Below are 23743 nucleotides of genomic sequence, written 5' to 3'. Positions count from 1 at the left end.
CCCGCCTGCATGCAGCTAGGAAGGGGAGGAACAGGCAAGCTCTAAAGGGAGCACTGTGTGGCAGCAGAACAAAACACGGCACTGCTGCCCGAAAACAAGGCAGAGCTAAAAGGTGGATGGGAGAGTGAGTTTTGGGGAGCCTCAGGGCAGGGGGCTGGGGACTGGGGGGGGCTTTTCGTGCATCACCAGCTGCTGCTTGCATGGCTCTCCCTGATTTACCGTGCGAGACAAGGTAGTACGACAAGGCCATTCACGTGCTGTCATCAAATATAAGAGATTTTTCAAGCAATTTGAGATCTTAAATCGTTCACGGATAGCAGAACTAGCATTAGAACGCTAAACAGGAAAAAAAAAACCTATCATATTTCATAATGTATGTCATAATGAACAAAAGCCTTTCAAAAAAAAAACGGTTTTCACTGTGCTAAAGTAACAATCTAGACTTGTTGTAAGTATGTTATTCTTACAAGTAGTTCGCAGTTATTCTTGAAGGCAAGTCTTGGAGTTTCCTTAGCATAGTGCTGCTGGGGAAAATTTTCAGCATGTCCATCTTCATCTCTAGCCTGAAGGGAAATATAATGGCCTATTTAGGGACTTACAAATAATGGAAGGAAAAAAAAATAGCTAAAAGCATAACAGCTCAGATCATTAAAACAGACGGGAATCCCAAAATACAACATTATTAAAAAGTTTCTTTAAATACGCAGTACACCTTTAGATATGAGAACTTGGGATGCTGTTTTCTTACATAGCTTAGGTTGAACATGCAAATTCATTGTGGTGTAATAATTAGAACAACAAAAGACAAACCCAAAATGAAATATTTGAGCTGGAAACTGTGAGTAACTCAGGGTTTCAATTTACTCCATTGCATTTTTCAGGATTACATCACATACGTACTTGTTTAAACTTTTTGACATGCTTAAGCAATGCCTAGATAATGTATTTGTATTTTCAGTTTAACAGCAAGGCCAAAAAAAATAAATAAGTTTTCATACTCATAATTTACATGTAATATTATTACAGATAAATGGATTCCCCCTCCATGTTTAAGTGAAGCTTTGAAAGGAGCAATCATCTAGCCAGAACAATGATCCTTCAGTCAAATGCGGTCAAAATATTTAATGACAAAAATGCATTAGAAGTTACCGGTTACTTGGAACTACGCTGTTAATTAAGAAAGCTGAAGTTTAAATGGAGACATTACCAGAGCCCATTAGCAGTCCTGCTTGCATATAGTATTTTTCCCTTCTCATCTATAGCATTTTCTGCTTTTGAGCTAAAGCAAAAGGGAGAAGCAGGTGAAAGGAGGAGTGTCAGCAATACACTCATTACACTGTTCATTTGAGTGACACTTGCACTCCGTTCCGCTCCATCTCATCTGATCCCTGACTGTTCGCTCTCTCCCTCTTGCAGCCTCCTGAAATTCACAGCTGAGCTGTCTCCCTCACATATGGCTTGCATATAATTATGCACATTCCATTTTACACTGCATTAAAATGATGAGCTCCTGGCTCCCTGCCAACCTATTTAAATCAGCCCCTGCCCAAAGAAGCCGGGGAGAGGAGGAGGGGCGGGGGGGGTGGGGGGGCGACTGGAGCTGGGTGAGGGGAGCGGGCAGGGGCGGCTGGGCGAGGAGCAGGTAGCCCCGCTCCCCATCCCTCCAGCCGCCCTGCCCCCCCCGCCTCCCCGGGTAGGGGGGCCCAGGGGTGCCCGTGTGCAATGCACACACATCCCGGCGGCATCAGCACTGGCGTATCGCTCTCCCCTCGCGCGGCGTGAACTGCCTGTCGTCGTGTGTCACACTCCTGGTGCCCAGGCTTTTTCAGCGTTGGCGTTTATGAAAGATATTTACACCTTGTAGGCTCTACGGCTTGTTTGCCTTCAAATAGGCTTCTGCCTCTCCCCAGGGAGATGGGGTGGGAAAGGGGAGCTGTGGGTTAACAGCAGCAGGGATTTTCAGGAGAACAGGAGGGTGCTGCACCTCATGGAAAGCCTGTTGACTCCAGTGGGCTTCAGCCTGGGTGTCTGCATGCTGGCCCTGGGGAATGAACAAACCCTGCCCGACAGAAAATACCATTTTTAAAAGTGCAAAGTTTGTCCAAAAGTATGTTTTGAGTCATACCTACAATTGATTATTACACAAAGCGGGAAGTGGGAAATGAGTTTATTCTGTACGTTTCCTAGCAGCTTATAGGTATTTTCTTTCACTGCCCTCAATGGCTGCAGGGTGGAAAATATTTAGAATTTTTCCTTCAAACCACAAGGAAGAGGCAGAGCATTCCTGAGCACCTGAAATCACTTTTATATTGACATAGGTTTAAATGTATTCTTCTAATTATTAGTTTGAAACTGAAACCTCTCTCACACAATAAATCTACCTCCCATGCTGAGTGGAATACAAAGTCCAAATTCGACCGTGTTTTGTAAAAAAAAAAAAACAAAACCAATTTTCATTTTGAAAACAAACTTTGTCCTTTCCTCTTCTCCATGGAAGAATATGGGCAACCCACTGAAGCTCTTCCAGGTCATCTAGAAGACAACCAGGGGACAAATGTCTTAAAAATGCCTAGCACAATGGGAATGGACCTGTCAGCTCAGGATCACAGGTGCCAACGGGATGCTCAGTGACAGAGACCTAGTGAGATGTTGCATTGGGCACAGGTGTTATGTAGGGCTTGGAATGCTATCGGTGCCCCCAGACTCCTGAAATTCTATCTTGGCACTATTCTAGACATTGTGCACATGACGGCTGGCACATTGTAACCTGCCAGTGACCCTTTGGAGCTTTATCTTGGTGCACGCACACACCTTGTAAAATGAAATGGATATCAGAGTGTTTGTAGTGCATGTATCAAAATATAGAGACAAACTCCACTGACCTTGATCTGCTTACCAAAATTGCCAGTTACACAACAGTTATTCACCCCTGCTTGATGGCAACATGTCCCCTCTCCTACTGATCCAAACCTCATTTTATTTAACCTTGGTTATCACCAAAATTTCCTAGTCTCAAAACCAGTTCAGCGACATACTGATATAATTCATTCTGGCAGCAAGAGTATACCTAGTATAGCTAGCTGGTTTCCATTGTAAAAAATACCTGTTCTCAGCAGCCAGGGTTAATTCTCCAGTTGCTTTACACTAATTCATTACCACCATCTTATAGTTTTAAATAACTTGCAGAGGGAAACACAATGTTGAGCACAGTTCTAAGCCTATTACAAAGTGGCTCAGAGTTTATCTTGCCATGGTAATATTGTTATATGCCCGTATCTACACTGACTCGCTCTCAGTCGCTGCTGCACACCAGTAAGTGATCGCCTTAGCTCCCCAGCATCTCGATCTCACTCACAGGAGGCTGGCACCTACAGCGTCTCCATCCCTGGCTGCCATGGGATGTATTTCGCCTGCTATTGTTCAAAAGGAAGCAACTGAAAAAAACCCAAGCCAAACCTGTGATCTCTCTGATCTTTTTAAAATCTTTTTAAACTGCTAAAATCATTATAGAAATGCTTGCATCAAAAACTGTATGTCCAAAATACTAGATGCAATTGATTGTATATATGCAGTATATGGTACAACTGCTCTCACAGCTCATTTTGTTCCAAGACAAAAAAGGCTCCAGCTCCTGTTCTGAGCCCTGGGACCATGGTGAGTGCTGCTAGTTTTATCAGTGCAAAACTGCTGCAACTTCACTGTGGCAGTGCCTCTCCTGGGATTTACTGAATGTCCTAATTCAATAGCCTCTACTGGCAGGCAGCCGCCTTCCCGTCAGCTGCATGGGATCCGAGAGGGAAACCTGCCCGTCGCTGGCCCGCGGGATGCCGGGCTGGACGCACACTGCCCCGGCTACTCCTGGCAGAAGAGAGTGTGTTAACCAAGGAGAAGTGCTGGTAAGGAAGATCTAGTGAAGAAACTGCAGTCGACTTGGTGGAGCTGGCTTGGCTGTAAGGTCAGCCTGATGACGGGTTGCACGGGAAATTGTGGCCTTTAATTGCAGGTTAGATATCAGGAAACCCTTCTTAATGACAGGTACAGCAAAGAGCTGGAGCATATTGCCTAAGGAGACTGTCAAAGCCCTGTCACCAGAGTTTTTTAAGAGCAGATTAGGCAAACATCTGTCAGGAATGACATGCACAGAGTAGCTCCTGATGTGGGGAAGCTGGACAGATGAGACCATTTCCTTCCCAGGTCCCCTTCCTCTCTGCTTTCTACCACTGAGCTTTGAAGGAAAATGGCAGGAGGGTAAGGAAAAAAAATTTAAAAAGAACAGAAAACAGGATCTGAAAGGACCTCTCTTAAAATAGCACAGCATTTGATGTTCAGAGATATGTGTACTCATTAATAAGTGCATGATGACAACTATCTTTGGCTACACAAACTGTGCTATTTGTTCTTAAGCCAGCCAGCCTATATTTGTGAAAGATGCCAATAGTTTGAAAACAGGCTATATATTAAGTCAAGATTCCTTTTTTTAACAAGACGAAGGAAGAACAATCTACAGCAGAATTTCCTCCTCTCTGAAGTGCATGAACACTTCTTTCTCCTTACTCTCAGAGAAAAATTATCTTGATCCAGACAGAGCTTCAGTGTAAGTCTTTTCATGCAGCCTTGGCCTCGGGAGAGGAAATCTGTGCTTACATTTTAATATTAAGGGCAGGATCTTATGATAGTATAAGTCACAAGGCAGGTTGAACAGAATAATTTATTAAGATGGAACTTGTTACTGCACAGCTTCCACTAAAATGAGACAATGCACTTGCAATGAAATCCTACTGCTCAGTCCACAAAAGTTTAATGCCACTTAACTGAAAACAGCTAACGTCTATTTTCTGTGAGCAACGGCCACTTCAGTAATGCAGAGTGACAGAATTAGCCTGCTTACTTGGGATAAAATTGCCACCTAATTTCCATAAATGTCCTTTAAAGCGGATGAAACACAGGACCGTTACCCCCAGACACATTAATTGCAGGCATTAGTTGAACCTCTCTGGTAAGACAAAAAAAAAGCTGCGAGAAGTTGAATAGCATTGCTATAGAAGCACAGTTAACTGTGTCGAGGCTCCCATCCCGTGGCGATGAACAGAGGCAGTTCACATCACCCTTAATGCTATTGTCTCCGGAGGCTGGCCGCAGATGGGAACTGAAAGCCGTGTTTCCGTTTCCACCACAAAGGTTATCTCTGCTTTCACTGAAACTTGAAGGAAATCCTTAGGGAAACCCTAATCCTTGAAATTCTAGTTCCTGTGCATTTCTGTTGTCCCAGATAATCAATTATCATGCTCTCTACATTCACTGTACCAACAATGGTAAAAATAGTGCTAAACTTCCATCTGCTGAGTATATTCTTCCCAGAAATACAAATGTACTTGCTGTAGGCTGGGGCGGGGGAGCAGGGGGGTGGCGATGTCAGGGTGACCCCACACTGGGAGCAGGGCAGGGCCAAGGATGACAGTCCAGGGAGGATGTCACTGGCTCACCAACCGGCCAGTTACAGGAGTGAGTGAGCCCTTGGCTCCGGGAAAGTCTTCCCTCAGGGAAAGCCGCCACTAATGTTTGACAAGATGTTTGCACTTCACAAGGATTTCAGGATTTTCCTGATGCGCGGAGTGATGGAATAAGTGGTATTTATTAGCTTATTGTCTCTCTCAGCTGCACTCTATTCACTAATCTCTACAGTTGTAATATTTTGCCACTCCAAGATACTAAAATCTTCTCCAGCTTTTCAAAAAAAGTCCCAGGTATTTTGAAACACATCAAAACAATGTTTCATAAAATCTCCCAAAACTCAGATCAGCGAAAACAAGGACCTGAAATCACACTAGTTGTTTATCATGCCATTATCATTTATATCCCACTAAAATCGAGGTTATCCTTTCTGCCTGACCTCCTGTGACCACCCCAGGTTAGAGGTGACCACCCTATCCAACGTTTCCCAGTTAAAGGGTCTCTCTGCCAGCAGTGACTCTCTGCACACTTGCTCTATGGACTTGGTGGTGGTCTATGGAGAGCTTGCAGGTCATGTGCTACTAACTCCCCTCATTTCCAGCTGCTAAAATGCATTTAAAGACAGCTAAAAATACATTAAATACTTTCCTAATGTTATTTTTCCATGTAAGCAACTGCTGCAGTCACCACAGGAATGTTATTTGATCGCCAAGGGGAGGGGAAGTGGTCCACGAGACAATCTGTCTACTGGAGGTGATCTATAAAGTTAAAAAAAAATTGGGAACATGCCCTCTTATAACTTCTTTATTAAGCATGCAGAGGAAAACCAGAAGGGCTTTTGCTGACTTCTTTTGCTGCCTCCTCTCCTCTCCCCACACCAATGCGCATACAAACACTTATACCAACACACACATGCACATCTCCACCCATTAATTAAGCTAGGAATTGAGATCTACACTGGAAGAAGTCACCAGTGGACAGAAACCAGCAGAACAGTATCAGCGCGACAAGCAAAATCTGGGGACTGTGCACGCAGCTCTTCCCAGGTCTTCAGCAGAGAGTGTACTGCTGGAGACAGGTTTGTGCCATCTTGTTGCCTGGGATCTATCCACAGCCTTCCTTGAAACCTCTCCCTGGCACTCAGCTGCTCCTGGCTCCTATATATTATAGTACAGACTCCACAGTTGCAGATTGTGTTACATGGTCACCAAGAAGAAGCACAGATATCCCTGCAAAGATGCAGTCCCTGCAGAGACTGCGGTTCCATTCCCTGCAGGCATCCTCAGCAAGACAAGGGACCCTACCACTGGTGTATCTCGTGGCAAGAGCTGCTTACGCTTTACTGTGATATTTCCATAATATACAGTGATGAATCTAGACCCAGACTCTAACCTTCGTTCAAATTTTAGTTGCTATTTCAAAAGCAAATACAAAATCTGAATGCAATACCACTAATGGCAGACTGAATTAGAAAACCATCAGCATCTCGAGTCCATGTGTTTAGGAGAAGGTTTGGTGTGGAAATGCCTTCGGGAGCCAGTGATCTGGCTAGCATGATTAAAGCCAGAGGAAATACATAATTCAGAACATCCTGTGATCTTCTCCATTGTGCTGACAGAAGAAATACTCCCTGATTTCAAAAATAAATGATCACCAGGTCGAACCTGCTATTCAAACCAAACCAAACGCACACCTCCTTATTGTCCCTTTCTGAAGAGGTGTTAGAACTCCTGGGAAACAGGCAGTTTCGCTGAGAAAAGTCACCCCAGAAAAAATGTGTTACAACAAAGGAGAAGGTGCCAATCTGTGGAACGACAGGGCAGTTTTTCTGAAATTATCCTTGTCAAAGCAACTGTGGAATGTCATGTTCATTTTCTTGCATAACTGAAGCACACTAAAAAATCCAGACAAATGTGCCTGAAAATCTGATAAAGGTTATTTATGGATCTTTTCTTTTTTTTGAATAATGCTTGTCTTTCACAGGCTATGGATCTGAATGGTCCAGCTTTATGTATTAATTTTTTCACTCAGAATCTCACAAAATGCATCCTGCAAACTCTATTATAATGTAAGTAATACTGTAAGTGAATCAAAAGGAAATACTAGTAACACTACTACCCTAGTGCCTGCTAAAGTCATAACTTTCATCCTACTGCATTTAAAAGTCACTCAAAACTTACACCAAAAAGCAAAATGGATTCAGCTTTCCGGATTCTATACACCTTTTTCTCTCCTTCCCCCAGTTTTGTTTCATATACTTTATAGAAGAACCCTGATTTCCTTCTGGACTTCTCATCCTTCCAGGCAAAATCAGGATTTCCTTTTTATACAGCTTGCAGTGCTGTACGTTTATAGACCCTTCTACCACAGTCATAAAATACTTGGGAAAAACTGATGATCGCCTTCAGCTGCACAATACATCCAGAAAGAGCAACTGAAGCAAAAATAGTGGTGTCTACTGCCCTGGACCACTCTTCTAATTTTTATAGGAAGAGGAGCATAAGGATTGAGACATGAAATGACTCAGGCCCACAAGTAAGCGAGGTTGGTCCAGCCTCCATCCAGTTGCTCGGGCAGGGAACTGCCTCATGCTTTCAAATGAAAGCTCCCCATTAAACCTCATTTTCCCATTGCATTCCAGACTTAGGCACATTCTTCTTTCCTCTATTGGCCGATAACCGGGCAGCTCCTGCACCTTTACCAGCTTCCACGGGACTGCACTACCCTTTCCCTGACAGTTCATGGCATGGTGATACATGAGAAGTGTTCAGGTGGCTGCCTCAAAAGCTAATTTTTCAAACTGCACAAACCTTTACCCATATCATGAATTGTTAATAGCCAGTTCTGAATTGTCGAAGAATAAATACGATAACAAACACGTAACATTGAGATAATTTGAAATAAACTTTGTTTATTGTCCCTTTGAACGTTTCTTCGACAAGTCACAGCTGCGTGGGACCTTCATAAAAGCGTACCTACACTACTGATCTCCCTTCTGATTCATGACAGGCCTGATCCAGAGACACTAATGGACCGTGCTTGACAGTTATTGCAACGTATTCAATACACAGCCTAAAATACAGCTAGGAAAGAAATGAAAATATACTGTAGACTTCCCAGCAGATTCCATTTTTGTAATGGGTAGCTCACACCAGTGTAGCTGATAAGCTTTCCCTCTCTCTTTGTACTCCCTGCTTATTATCATTTATGAGATAAAAGTGTTTTTGAAAGTATTCTGTGTGGTTCACTACCAAGTGGCGCAAGGTTCTCACTGCTGCCATTTCTACAAGGGTTCCCAAGCAGAGATGAGAGACTCCTGTGCAGGGCAAGCACACATTTCCAATTAGCCTGCCAGAGAAGCAGAGAGGCAGAAAAACAAAACACACCACCAAGTTTAAAAAAATAATAGAAAAAAAAGATCCTCAAATGTTGGTAACAGTTAGCTAAGGCTCACAGACCAAACAAATCACTGTCCCTAATGAATTTGCTTCAATGCATCTGCTTATTCCAAGCTTTGGCATTGTAAATACCAGAGCAACAATGCGGATTTTCTCTGATTGCAGTGTCACATATATGATTAATCATCTTGACTCAGAGCATATTTTTTTAAAGCAATTGCAGCTGGTTTAATGAACTCCTCTCCCACTGGCTTTTATAGACTAGTCATGATCAACATACCATTAAGATAAACCTCGCACCCCATCCCTCCCCTCTCTGACAGCTTGCCTTATTTGCCTCACAACAGTCAATATCCAATTAAGAGGCAACGGATTTGATCGATACAGAAGGTAACAATAAGACTTAAACAGCTGGTAAATTCTACACTTACTGTTTTTCTTTAATTCCCTTCTTTGTGGTATATAAACAGTTCTGCACTTTAAATAAATGCAGAGAAGGAAAAACAATGGCCAGGTCTGGTTCCCTCAAATGAGCTGTGTCTGCAACCTACTCCGCAGCAATAAATGCTTGTTTGGGAGCAGTGCAAGACAGGCAGGATCCTGTTCTCTATATTTCCTGTGGCCTTTTAAAGGATGAAAATAGAAGTCTCTCCCTGCTTTGGTTACGAGTGACATGCCACTTGGGCCATTCACACATGGAGGGGCTGTACTATTATTAAAGCAATCATTTATGAGCTGGGTGAAGGGATGACTGGTCTGGAGAGGGGGGCAAAACCCGGTAGGAACAGAGCATATGCAGGAGAACAGGCAAGGAGAGGGTGAAAAGAAAGAAGGGGAAGCTTTGATACAAACAACATCTTCTACAACCTTAATATCATCTCCCAGTCTTTCTGCTGATGATGAATGGCTGCAATAAAAGGTGGGATAGTGGCAGTTATAAGCAGGACAAAAGCAAAACCTGGTTGGTGGTGAGGAGCATTCGTTGTAATTCCCGATAGCCCAGCTGGAGGTCAGGGACTGAGGTCACGATATTGCCACTGCCTTTGGGTATAATATCAGGTACTGCACTTCTCCCTCCTCTCCCGCCAGCTTTTTTTGAGGCTTTTATTCAAAGTTTTACTTTCAGAGACATTTCACAGAGTAATAGGCTGATATAGTCCAAATAAAGTAGCCCTCCTTTTCCAGGATTTCCACTCTTCTTTAAAGAAGTCATGACCATGGGGAGAAGCCACAGTCTCACTGACAAATGGGACATAACTGAAACACCTCTGAGCTTGCTCCCGACACTGGCAGAAAGTTACTTCTAAATCACAGTGTCATGCCTGTGTTTTCCACTGCCCACTGCAACCCTCTGTCACCTGGAGGGATTCCAGTAACATATATCATGTCTAAAACCAGAAAACTGTCTGTTTAAACTCATAAGAAATTTCATAGCACACAGATCTTTTCAGGCAATGGGAGGCAACAAACGATAATTTATCTTCCCAACTTGCCTTGGGGTTTGAGAAGTCCCATACAGAGTTTTCTCCTCTCTGTCACGGTAAGATGAAATGTACTGAAAAACACCTCTGTCTTCCTAGCTCTCTTCACTACCACTTTCCCAGTGGTACTTTACCACAGGGAGCAGGTGCAAGTAGATCCTTGGCCAGGTTTCTGAGCCTAAAGGAAGCCACTTCTAACTATATCTAGCAGTTTACTTCAGGCCCCAGGCTTTATCAGACCACACCTTTGTTTTCCACTCTGTGCACTGTTATTACAGAAGAAAAAACCAAAATTATATTTCTCTAATTCCTAAAGACAGGCATAAAAATGGGGATGCCTCCACTAGAAAAAGGAGCAGGCACAAACACATTCACCATCTTTTTGTCTTTTGCATTGACTCAAATGGCTCATTTGCCATCCCCATCTCTATACCCAACCCAGCCTGGCCCCTCACCACATGGCAGAGGCTGGCGAGTTTTGCCACCTTTCCTGTAACGCTGATTTGTTCTCTCCTACTTCTCACTGACAGCTCCTGTCTTGAAAAGCATCCCTTGAGGCTGCACCAGACTCATTCACGCTCCCTGCTAGCACTGCTGTCTCCTCATGGGTGTGCGCGAGTATGTCCACGGCGTCCCTAACATTCCAGGGTGGCACTTTTAAAGCTTCCATGGGTTTATTCCAGCCTCTCATGTGCTGGCCTCTTAAATAACTCCTACTTGCCCAACACCTCCAACAAATACTTAGCCAATAAACTTGTTTACAGTTCAGCCTTCTGTTGTGGTTTAACCCCAGCAGGCAACTAAGTACCATGCAGCCACTCGCTCACTCCCCGCCCTGCAACAGGATAAGGAGGAGAATTGGGAAAAAAAGGTAAAAATTGAGATAAGAAAAATGTAATAATTGAAGAAAAATAATGATGGCGATGAAGAAGAAAAAGAAGAGGAAAAGGAGAGAGAAGGGGAGAGGAATAGAATCCAAAGGGTAGGGAAAACCCCCAAGTGATGCACAATGTAATTGCTCACCACCTGCTGCATGATGCCCAGACAGTCCCTGAGCAGCGATGGGTAGGCACTGGCCAGCTCCCCCCTGTTTGCACACAGAGCATGACATTCTATGGTGTGGAATATCCCTTTGGTTAGTTCAGGTCAGCTGTCCTGGCTGTGTCCCCTCCCAATTCCCCGTGCCCCTCCAGCCCTCTTGCTGGCAGGGCCTGAGAAGCCAAAAAGTCCTTGGCTTGGTATAAACATCACCCAGCAACAACCAAACGCATCGGTGTGCTGTCACCATTGTTCTCATGCCAAATCCAAAGCACAGCACTGCCCCAGCTAGTAAGAAAATTAACTCTATCCCAGCTGAAACCAGGACACCTTCTTCAGTGTTTTCTCACTGTCCAATTGACTATTTGGCATCACCTCAAATGTACACTCACTGTGCTGCTGAGCCCGCTGAAGTCCCACTGGTGGCCTATGCAATAGTCTGCTGCCATAAGTCTGTCCCATTTTCCTCAAAGGTGGAGCCAGTGCTTCCAGAGGGAAGAAAAGAGATGGAGCTAGGACATTCCTCTGCAAAGCAAGTACTACACCTACAGAGCTGGGAGCTGCCAAAATCACATCCCCTGCACAGTGAGTGCCCCTGGCTCCTCCATTCAAGGGCTGGGCTTGAAGCAGCCAGGTGGGCTTTGCAATATTCAGAGAGTGAAGAACTCCTGGTGTTTCTCCACTCCCAGGCTGTGAATCAAGTCCTTGCCTCTTCTGTTGCCAGGGCAGACACCTACCTATCTCATTTTAGGGTGCAGTCAAAACAATGTCTCTGTCTAAGCAGAGTGTGCAGAAACTTGTAGAAATGAGGCCTTCAGCCTTTCAGTCACCATGCGCAGCTCCGCAGATTCCCTGTTGTTTGACCAATATGTAGAGGCCTTCATTTTGGTCACAGTGTGCATTACTGTAGGAGGCAGCAAGGCTTGGAGGAATCTGATGCTCTTACTACTTCCACTACACAGAAGTACAAAAGCATCAAGCAAATAACCAGCCCTATATAAACACTTTAAGCACATTCTTAGTCTACTGAATAGTGCTGCTATCTGAAAAACTTGACATAACTTTCTGTTCCATATCTAATTCCATCAAAATCCAAGACCAAATTCTCCCACCTGTATCCTGACCATTTTGCATTGGGTATCAGCTTTGTGAAGTGCAGCAATGGTCTTGACCTCTGTTGTTCTTAGTGCACTTTTCATTCTGGGCCTAAAGCTTCTCTAAAGTGGAGAAAGCACCTGCTTGCCTTTCACACAATCACCAGTAAAACTAAGCCTAGGCAAAGGCCAGAGGTAGCAACATAACCACCGGGCTAGTGCCAGATGTTCAGCCTAACATGAGAGTAAGGCCAACAGACTGGAAAATCCACCCGTGTTTCCCAGTACTACTAGCAGGAGGAGCACCGTGGTGGTGGCCGTCATCATCATCTCTTTAGCAACAGGCTGGTCAGAGACAAAAGAAGCTAAGGAATCCCCTTTTTGTAGTCAGAGTGTGAGTTCCAGGAACAGAATTACAATTTAAATTAATTACATCTAACCATGTAATTAACACTCGTGTCAGTTTATTACAGGCATCTTCACCATCGGTGCTGTGAAATGCAACTTAGTGACTTTTTTTTTGTGGGGAACGAGATGGAACAACCATTTGTCTCACTTGCATTGTTTATATATTAATTGCTAAATTGTTACTAATATTATTAATCTCATTATCCTAATTACATGTGTTCTATCTTTTTACAGTAGCTTTCCTTCCAGAATCAGACTACTTCACACATCTCCATTGTTCCTCTCTGTCGGTTTAGAAATCTGATGGGGAATCACTGGCATCAAAGAAAGGGGACATGATTATCGAGCACGAGGAGCTGCAACATCAGCTGCTGAGCAGGAAGGGGAAATCTATGCGTGTTCTTCAACAACCGGCACACTTCACAGCATACACTGGCACAACACTTCACATGGTAGGAGGTGAGGTTTAAAAAATTGGACCACTGTAATTCTTTAAAAGCAGCCAGGGTCTCTTTCTGAAAGTCTAGGTCATGTGCCTGGCACTGCATCATATGGTGTCTCTCTTCTGCCATTTGTTTATTTGCTTCTGGCAGTTTTGGCAGTGAGGTATCAGAGTGAAATGCACACCACTCCATACATATGGTGGGAAGAATCTAGTGCATCAGTTTAATGCATACTGTACTGTATACACATTCTGTTTTATCTCTGAGCACAGCTGTGCTGTAAAAGCTTACAAAATGTGAAGCCTTCTGTGCAGCAAAAACATCGACAGGAGAAGCTGGCCTATAACTTATTAGGTTGTGACACAAGCCAAAAAAAGCCAGCACTAAAGCTGACAACTCCTGGCATCGTGAGGAAAAGTACAGCGGCTCAAGTGTAAAGAGGGAGTGTCAGCCCTAACTTCACATTTTGGGCTTTTGCTGCTGCGGGTCACAAATAGCGATGGTTTGTTCTAGGACAATGACTCCCAATCCTGGCGTGTGGCTTCCAGCTAGCAACCAGCAAACAAAGAGGCAAATCATCCCCCCAGTGCCCCGCTGCACTTGCAGGTAGCCTGTGCTAGGAAGGGATTCAAGGAGGGGTGGACAAGAGCCAAAAAGCTCTCGTGGCTCTCCTCCTCGCCCAGCACTGTAGCCTTCAAGCTGTGATCGGTCCTGTGTCTCCTACTCCCCCAGCTCTTTGGGCTGAAGGTAGTGGGAAACATATGGTAGGCAACTCTCCTGTGCTGGTTGGACCAGATGTCTGGTAATTATTTTTTTCCACCACAGTGTTGAAACAGGGACTCTTTTATTTTAATCTGAGCAAGAATGGCCACACTGGGTCAGATCTAAGGTACCCTAGCCCAGACTTGTCTCCAGTAGTGACCAGTATCACACTCTTGAGCACAATCTGAGGATCAACGGGCCACCCTGTCCTTCCAGGGGTACAGACCTGCCACAAGGGCAGTGGGAGAGGGTGTCTGAGAGGTCTGATAAGTGAGTTTGGCCTGTATATTCACTGTTCCTGGATTTTTTTACGTATATCTCACTGTGCAGCACTGAACTGTGTGAGATTGTAGTACATCTCCTTTCTTACCTACTGATGGACTCCATCTATGCATGCATGTGTAGGTAGAGAAGTGTGGTGAGTAAGCAAAACAGGGAAGGGAAACTCAAGGTGGGATGGCACTTCTTAGGATGCAGAGGAACTTCCCCGATAAGAAAGTCATGACTGGAGACATCACATTTCCTCCCTTATCCCAGAGTAATGAACACCCCATGCAGCTGAGCAGTGGAGCTGTCAGGGCTGATCTGTGTGCTTCCCCTGCCTGCTGTGAGGGCTCCCCAGCCAGATGAAGCCTCAGCTACTGTCTGGGAAAAAATCCCTCCTGTCTGGCCCAGTGCTGCCTGAGATGGTAACCTCTGGCTCCAGCAGCTTCCTTGACGGCTACAGGTTGTGGAAAGCACAGCCGCATGGTAGAAGAGATCACATCATCCCACAGGCACTCAGCCAGAGGAATCGCACTCTTTTCGGCTCCTTACCCAAATGTATTTCTCTCATGCAAGAGCCCACTTGATCCCAAGGGGAAGGGAGAGCCTAATTGTCCTGCCAACAGAAGCTGAGGGAGAAAGGCATCCCAGGAGGAAGCTTTTTTCTAGCCTCCAACACATCCCTCTGCTGAGAGAGGGCTTCCCTCCTCTGACGCAGTCATGATGATGGCACCTCCAAACCCAGCTGCTCCCAAGGGCTGCCCAAAAGGCATCAGAGGAGTCCTGCAGCAGGGCACTGGCTCCCAGCCCACTCCCACTGCCCTGTGCCCCCAGGGCTCCCCTGGGAGGATGACTCTGAGTTGCACAGCATGTCACCGTGGAGGATGAAATACAACCCCCAGCTAAGTTTAGCTTTCTGCCTCGTCTCGTGGGAGCACAGTCGCATGGCTCTGCCATTGCCCCATGTCCGCCTCCTCCTTGCCTGCTCCATGGCAAAGGGGAAGGGGGACCTGGCTGTATACTTTTTGGGGGAGACAGACAAGAAACAGCAATTTAAGGCTCACCCAGACATTTTGTCACCCAACCTATCAAAGATACGAAAATAAGAGAGAAGCAAGGAAAGGGGAAAATAACAAGTTCTTGCCTTGAGTACTAATTGCTGCGTTTATTTTCAACAACCAACTTTAATTGCATCTCCACACTGGATAAACCTTCTTTTCCAAACATTATTTTAAATACATGGAACGTTCCTCCTTAAAATCTGGCCATGATCTGCACTAAAGGAAATAGTAGCAGTGAAGGGTAATCAGAGGTTTGGAACAGCTCTTACATAAGATATTAAATAACAAGGACTTATCCGCTTAAAAAAAAAAAAAAAAAGATGAGAACAAGTATGATAGTAGTCTATGTAGGCTGCTATATTTTTATGTTACCTACAAAAAGTGGCTAACTATCCATTCACCGGACATTGTTTCTCACACTGCAAGAAGCTAGAAGTTCAATAAATTCGCAAAAACAAATGAAAGAAAGCAACTCTTTGCAGAAAAAGTCATCAGGCTGGGTGGTGTGCAGGTCAAAACTACACATGCATCCAGGAGTGTAATGCATTCTGGAAGGACACATTCATCAGCTATTAACAGCAACGGTACAAGCGCTCCAACACTGGAGTTGTTTCAAAGAACCAGTACAGTGATGGCTTCGATGTGACGAGCCATGAGCCTGGCCTGCAGGGTGCGTGCTGACTGCAGGTGGAGTTTTGGGACATTCGTGCCTCTGCAGCCAAGTCCTAGGAACTGATTTTGGAGGTAACAACTCTGGATCTGTTTTAAAATCTTGAAAGTCACCCATGGAAGTTAGTTTGGGCAATCATTTCTCCCTCCAGAAAAAGGTAAATAAATTGTTCCTGAAACTGGTAAGAGACTTCAGGCACAGGGGTTGAATTTAACATGCACAGCAAGCACACCTGGTTATACTACACATTGGCTAAGAGATGGAAGGGCAAAACTTGTATGTGTATCTCCTGACAGTACTGGACATGGACTAGCTTTACTTCTTATACATGATCTAGGAAAGGTTTGTCATTGAAGGGCTTTTGAAAGCCAGGAGGTCACAGCTTCTCTGGCCTTCCAGGTGCCTGCTCACACCACAGAAAGATTTCCAGGTGTCTACTCCTGTTGTAAGAAAGCACAGCGCTCTTGAAACCCCAAAACTTTGAATATCCTGACTTGGGCCAAAATGAGACAACTGGACTTGAAACACGTAAATATCCACATGGAAACATGCAAATATAATGAGGAGTACAACAGCTAAATTTCACTCTGATGCCTAGTTTTTCTTTCTTCTATTTTTCCTGCATTTCTGAGTTCAATTACATGGTTATCCAGGAAGCCAACTTAGATTATACTCCTACAGATACACAAAGTAACCAGAAATGTCATCACTCTCGTGATGCCTTTCAGCAGGAGTTTAAATCTTTGTCTCCTGATCTAAAGAATGCAGAGCTGCTCAAAGGATTTCTGACAATTACAGACCAGCATCCTAGAAAACACCACTACAGGAATGGGAGCTTGCTAAAGTATTACCGGCTGCAGAGACACTTTTCCTGTAACACATGAGCAGGAAGGGAAAGGGTGAATATACATGCCAGGAAATGATTTTGTCTAGACCCTCAGCAGGACTTTTAATATTTTCTTTACTAAAACTGGGATTAAAAAAAAAAGAAAAAAGAAAAAAGAAAAAAGAAAATGCTAGCCTTGGGCACATTTCTAACAAACTTTGATACTACAGCTTTACTAGCTATATTACCCAGGTCCTTCAAGAACACCTTCAATAGCTCCATTGGTTTCTAAGAGACCCTCAAAACCAGAGTCTCTTGCTACTCTCAGTCACACACTGTGATAACAGGTGGGATGAGGAACATTTATGCAACTCTGAGACATGGAAAGGAGAATGTAGTGATGGAAAAGAAGTAAAACCTACTGGCTGTGCCAAGATAGGCCACTTCTCTTTAGATGGTCCAGAGGAAATGATACAGCAGCCTTGGCATGAGCACGAATCTCTATGTTCAGTTTCACTCATGAGAAGCAATTGGAAACTTTAAAGTCAACCCTTAATATCCTGAAACTACAACTGAGGGGCTTCACAAGAGGGTGGAGCTGTCTCATGTAGCTGAGGCTGGTTGAATGTTCTGACAGCACACAAAAGTCTGTGGTTTTTATTTTCTTTTTGAATCATCTTTCATCTTTCCTGGGCATCAAGCACTGGCTGCTGTAGAAAGATCACTGTGGGAAGCAGAAGATCTTAAGAACAAAGCTTAAAAGGGGTTTTTACACCACCCTTGTGGGATCAGCTAGATCAGATCAACTCCCATTTTTTCCACATCCTTTCTCATCTCTCCACACACCAGGGAAGACCTGTGTTATTCTATAGATGGACTTAAATGAAAAACAGAAGAATAGGAGGCCTACATCTAGGCCTCAGCCGGGAACTGACCTGGAATACTCACAATAAAATTGATAGGCTTGATGACTGAATGGATTTAAGCAACAGCTGGAATCTGATGAGTTTAAAATCACTTCCTGAGAGAAAGCTGATTGGGAGAATAAATCTTTCATAGATTACATTCAGTTAAGGGCTTTCACATCATTGAGAGGCAGCTAGACATACATGCACAATATATGCTAAAAATAACTGATTCCAGGTTTACCCACCAAGGCCCAAAGCAGACTTCTAGAGTTTGTCTGCCAAACTGGGTATCGGCTGGTGATGATTAACATGAAAACATAACCAACACTTTCGGAAGGAGAGTAACATCTAAACATCTCTCCAAAGGCACCCTCTCTTGATATGCAAAGCATTTGATGCTGCCTTGTCTCTAAAGTGGAGAGACATGGATTTGACAGGTGGACCACTCAGTGCATAGGGAATTGGCTGGATGGTCACACTCAAGAGTCGCCGTCAACTGCTCAATGTCCAAGTGGAAACCAGTAACGAGGGGTGTTCCTCAGGGGTCAGTGTTGGGACTGGCTCTGTTTAACATCTTTGTCAGCGACATGGACAGTGCGATCAAGTACAGCCTCACCAAGTTTGCTGATGACACCAAGATGTGTGGTATGGTTGACATGCTGGAGGGAAGGGATGCCATCCAAAAAGACCTTGACAGGTGGGTCTGTGTAAACCTCATGAAATTCAACAAAGCCAAGTGCAAGGTCCTGCACATAGGTTGAGGCAATCCCAAGCACAGGTACAGGCTGGGTGGAGAATGGATTGAGAACAGCCCTAAGGAGAAGGACTTGGGGGTGCTGGTGGATGAAAAGCTCAACATGACCCAGCAGTGTGCACTTGTAAACGAGAAAACCGACCATTATCCTGGGCTGCATCAAGAGGCATGACCAGCAGGTCAAAGGAGGTGATTCCATCCCTCTACCCCACACTCGTGAGACCCTACCTGGGGTACTGCATCCAGCCCTGGGGCCCCCAACATAAGAAGGACGGACATGGACTGGGTCCAGAGGAGGGCTATAAAGATGATCAGAGGGCTGGAGCACCTCTTCTGTGAAGACAGGCTAACAGAGTTGGGTTTGTTTGGCCTGGAGAAAAGGCAGCTCAGGCAGACCTCATAGCAGCCTGCCAGTACCTAAAAGGGTCCTACAAGAAAGCTGGAGAGGGACTTCTTACAAGGGCATGTAATGATAGGACACAAGGGGGAATAGCTTTAAGCTGAAAGAGAGCAGATTTAATGTAAGGAAAAAATTTCTTTACTGTGAGGGTGGTGAGGAACTGGAACTTTCTGGTTGCCCAGAAAGGTTGTGGATGCCCCACCCCTGGAAGTGTTCAAGGCCAGGTTGGATGGAGCTTTGAGCAACCTGGTCTAGTGAAAGATGTCCCTGCCTGTGGCAGGGGTGTTGAACTAGGTGATCACTAAGGTCCCTTCCAACCCAAATTATATGATTCTGTGATTCCATGATAATGAAGCATGTGGCTCCTTTATACTTGTTATGTCTGACATGCAGGACATGGGCTGATTTCTAAAAGCCACCACTCTACAAGAAAGGCAGCAAATTTTTATGCTGGCTACTTTTAGCCATGGAGCAGAAAGCAGCAGAGCCGAGCCCACCACACATGCAGAGGCTTTCATTCCACGGGCTCCCAGGGTGCAGAAGCTGCGGGGCTCTTAGCAAATCTGAAATAGCTTTCATGGTTGGAGATTAAGTCTCTGCAGTGAAACTTCATGGAACAGCAAAGGCGGAGAGGCAAGTCCTGAACTGCTGGAGCAAAACAAGCCAACAACCGACTGGAAAGACAGCATGTCTCTTAGGAAAAGTGTTTAAATGCAACTGATCTTATGGTGCTAATATTTGAGATTAAGCAACACCTAAACCTAGCATTCTTCAAACTAGAACTAGAAAAAAAGCAATTGTGGGGTATTTTATAAACAGGCTTACATACACCTGCTTTTTCGACACTGGATGCCTATAAAGTGACCGACTGAAAAGTGGCCCTCCTAGGGTTTTGTTTGTTTGTTTTGTTTTGTTTTGTTTTGTTTAAAAAAACAAAAACAAAAACAAAAAAACCAAAACAACAAACCAGAAGTAAAAGGAAGATCATGTAAAGATGAGTGTGAGGAGAAAATCTCAACAGCTCTTCTGTCCTTTCTAGCAACGAATAAGCAGCCTTCCTCAAACCAGTCCAAAACTGCATCTATCATTCTCATTTTTCATCTGAGGAAGGTTTTAAGAGGGACTGATTTCTTTGAGAAACTTTCCATTAAAAGTATGTCACAACAGTAATTAAGACATGACAGAAGTTTACAAGGTGGGTTCTGGATTTATACAACAGTGGTGGAGCCGAGAGCCCATGCAATTCTCTCTCACAAGGCCACTTGGGCTTGGATTCTCAGCAGACCCAGTGCAGTTTAAGAAAACAAAGCCCATTGTTTGCTTTTCTGCAAGGAAATCAGTTGCTTAATTTTGTCCCATACTTTTGGAAATCCCAGCCTTGGGGAAAGGAGCAAAGGAAATGTTTTCCGTCATTCCAGAGCCGCAACGATGACAGGACTGGCCAAAAAAGCCCAGCTGCATCAGGGTTGCTCAGGTGTGGTGCTCCCCATGGGGTGGTGGGATACTCTTCTGCTCCCATCATGGGTGCTCTGTGAAGGAAGGGGCTTATGTGGTGCAGAAGCACCCATCTGGCTTTCCCTGTGCCTTTGTGGGCGCCTTTCCTCTCCTGCTGGGAGCATACACCTCTCCAACTGCTACAGCTACTGAGCAGGTAGGAAAATAAGACAGCAGCAGCCCATCTTTTCCTGATATGTAGCTGTTTGGTGGGGGAGAGGCCGCTCCCTGCGAAACTCTGGCCAAACCGCAAATTCACTGCAGATCTTCAGCTGTCAGCTGGCCAGTTCACAAACAATTACCTTAAACACTTGACCTATGCCATGTCCCATGTATCCATCAAGCAGTGGCTGCCATCTGAGACCAGTCCTGCAGTACCGACATGAGCCTGACTTCCCTTTTGACAGTTACTACATCAGATACGCTTGGCTTCGTTTTTCATTATAGTGGTAGCTTTCTGAGCGTGGACAGGGTTGTGCTTTTCTGTCTGTCTTATAGAATCAACCTGTGGTTTAAAAATTAAGCTGTGCTCTTTCAGTGTTTTGTCACACCTGGTAGTAAAAAATCTGGTCAGGCTTCCTTGACCATTACCCTGACGATGCTAACTGAGGTGGGAAGTCACCTAGTCATGCTCCAGCCATACTGACAGGGACAAGATACATCTGGGTCAACACAGGAAGTGTACAGAGCACGCAGAGTCTTGTTAAACAAGTAGGTGCCATTTCTAAATAACCACTTTCTTAACTACAATCTCATTTCAAGCAGAGGTCACCGGCCTCTGTCCTCCAAGGAATGAGTACTGTGATAAAATCACCACCAGAAAAGACACAGGATTAGAAACAGGGGGCAGGGAGCAAGGATTTAGGAAGTTGAGAGAGTGTCCCTAAGGCTCAGAAAATGTTCACTTTCACCAAATAAAAATCCACTATTTGGGTCTTGAAAATTGAGACTCACAATAGGAACACAAACTCCGTCAAACCAGTGTGGTTTTCTGCAACTCTGACAAGGAATTCGGTGCAACAGCTCGTGAAAACAGGTGGTGAGTGTCCAGTTCATACTTGGAAGCAGTGTACTACTGTAAAATTCCCATCTTCCCACCCCTTGATTTAAGAATTTCTGTGTCAAAAGAAAATGGTCAGCTCAGCAAGCAGACTGAACTATGTTGTAAAAGCCTTGTCCTTTTAACTACAATAGCTGCAAAAGACACAATACGTCTTTAAGATTTTACAATGCTGGTAATGTAAAAGAACTGAAATATTTGCCATTACCTTACCAAAGTATCAGGCCTGCAGTTTACAGGAATATTTTATGAATGGTAAATCAGAAAGACTTGCTTTTTCATTCTTGGGTCACAGTCACAGCAATGCAACAGTAAAGAATAAGCTCCTCTCTCTTTCGAAGAATTGATTTGCTTCATTAAAAGCCAAGCCCTCTTTCTCTTGCCAGCTGAAATAGCTGCCTTTGTATCCTTAAGTGAAATCATTAAAAAATGTGCCAGACTGAGAGATGTGTTTTTCCCAGGTATTCCTGAAAGCCATTGAGTACTACAAGTCAGCGCTACGAAATTATGCTGCACCACTCCAAGCATTTGTTTCTCTTCCCAAACAGAGCATCATTGTTCTTATTTAAAGAAATAATCCTCACAAAGCCGAAATAATTATTCAGCCCAAACAGCCCATAGCAAGCGAAACAGTCTTTAGACAGCTGTCATGGCTCAGTCTTCCAGAAGCTTTGATTTTAATGAAACTCATTAAGGAAAGAAATTAACAGAAATTAACAGGAAAATATCATAATTTGTCTTGTTTCAGAAAGCTTGAATGGAGACAAAAGGCTCTTTACCATGACACGTAATGTGACCAGTCAAAAACTCTGTGTCTCTGAGTCTCGCACACTTGAGTAAATAAGTCTGAAGTTGCTTATGCTGCAGCTCCACAGTTTGGTGCAGTGAAATGAAAACGTTAAATGAGAATACCCTGTCTTTGGGTGCTAAGAAGCCTGTCTCCTAGCATCTGTACACTGTGTGCTCATACAAGCATGCAGGAATGTTTAAGACAATGAATATGCTACCTGTAAATATCCTAGGGTAATGAAAGATGAAGGGTAATAAACTCTCTAGAGAAGGGAACCATCTTATAGATAGTTCAGGACAACTATTTCTTTCTGCAACACTCTTCAACGGATGGGAAAAAACCCACACAACTCACACTTATCTTTTCAAATACATATTAGGTATCTAAGTTATCTCTGATTTCCCATTCAGAAGCAGAAAAAAAGGAACATTTCACTGTGGTTTTTAATCTGAGTGGAATTGACAAGAGGAGCATGCAGTGCTGTAAGTAGCTTGGAAAGGCAGAGATAATAACATTGACATATCTTGGTTTAGTGCCCTCAGCCTCTCCTCTGGCACTCACTGTCATGCTCTCCCGTGACCAAGCCTGCTACACCGCTGCCTCGTCCCAGCAGCGCCACGCACAGCCACCTGCAACATGGGACAGGCATCTGCTCAGTGAGAGCGGCTGGGCTAAAATCCTGCCCTTCCGAAACCAGCTGAGTTTTACCTTTGGCTTTCAAAGGGGCCAGGTTTTAGACCCCAGAGAGCTGTGAAAAGGGAAAAACCAGAGCATGTGCTCAGAGGGAAGCAGAGGGGACAGCTGGAGAGCAGAGTGGCATGGAAATCCACAGACCACATCTATAAATTAAAATTTTCCCTGGAGTCAGTCTTTGTTCCTCATTGGGACCAGTTTTTGCTGCAGAAATGTGGGGGAAAACTACTAAGAATCTGTTGAAAGCACATAAATAAAAGCATTACCTATTTGGCATTTGCCCCTTGCCGCCTGCAGTGGCAGTGAGCTCCTGAGGCAGAGCTGTATTATTTTGCCATCGCATTAAGAATCTGCTGGCAATGCCAGTGGAGTAACAGGGACATGGTTACTATCACTTCCCTAGTACAAGGTTTATATATAAATGTATGTTAAAAGACAACATAGTGCTTCTGGGGAAAAGCCTTAGTTATACAGAATTTAGAAACAGTTCTTGTCTGCTTTCTTGTGGAGTTCACAGTGTCAGTGGCATATAGGAAGTGCCAGGATCCATGAGGGCCGCTACAGAGAGCAGGTACAACAGACGGCAAGAGTCGAGGGAGTAAGCAGCAGCTGATGGCAGGAGGGAGAGAGAGAAGGATGGGCAAAGGAAATCAAGACTAATGAAAATGCTGCTGAGAAAAGTAGAAAGTGTTGAGCCTCCAGACAAAGGAATTTTGGAGAAAAAGGCAACAGCAAAATGAGTCCTGTC

The 23743-nt window shown here is 44.4% G+C and overlaps 1 protein-coding gene across 4 annotated transcripts in view; it reads right to left on the bottom strand.

Annotated features, from left to right (window-relative positions):
- The window catches only part of LOC119149826 (sine oculis binding protein homolog), a 119009-nt gene that overhangs the window by 52568 nt on the left and 42698 nt on the right, over positions 1-23743 (bottom strand). For 3 of the 4 annotated variants that reach the window (XM_037391607.1, XM_037391606.1, XM_037391608.1), the window contains exon 5: positions 468-563. The exons of the other annotated variant lie outside the window; for it this stretch is intronic. In XM_037391607.1, coding sequence (XP_037247504.1) covers positions 468-563 — 96 coding nt within the window. The remainder of the gene's footprint in view (positions 1-467; positions 564-23743) is intronic. 4 annotated transcript variants of the gene reach the window in all.

Source organism: Falco rusticolus, chromosome 6, assembly GCF_015220075.1.
Source record: "Falco rusticolus isolate bFalRus1 chromosome 6, bFalRus1.pri, whole genome shotgun sequence".
NCBI classification, from domain to species: Eukaryota; Metazoa; Chordata; class Aves; order Falconiformes; family Falconidae; genus Falco; species Falco rusticolus.
The sequence above is the reverse complement of the archived record's forward strand: the minus strand, read 5'-3'. Positions and strand labels throughout refer to the sequence as shown.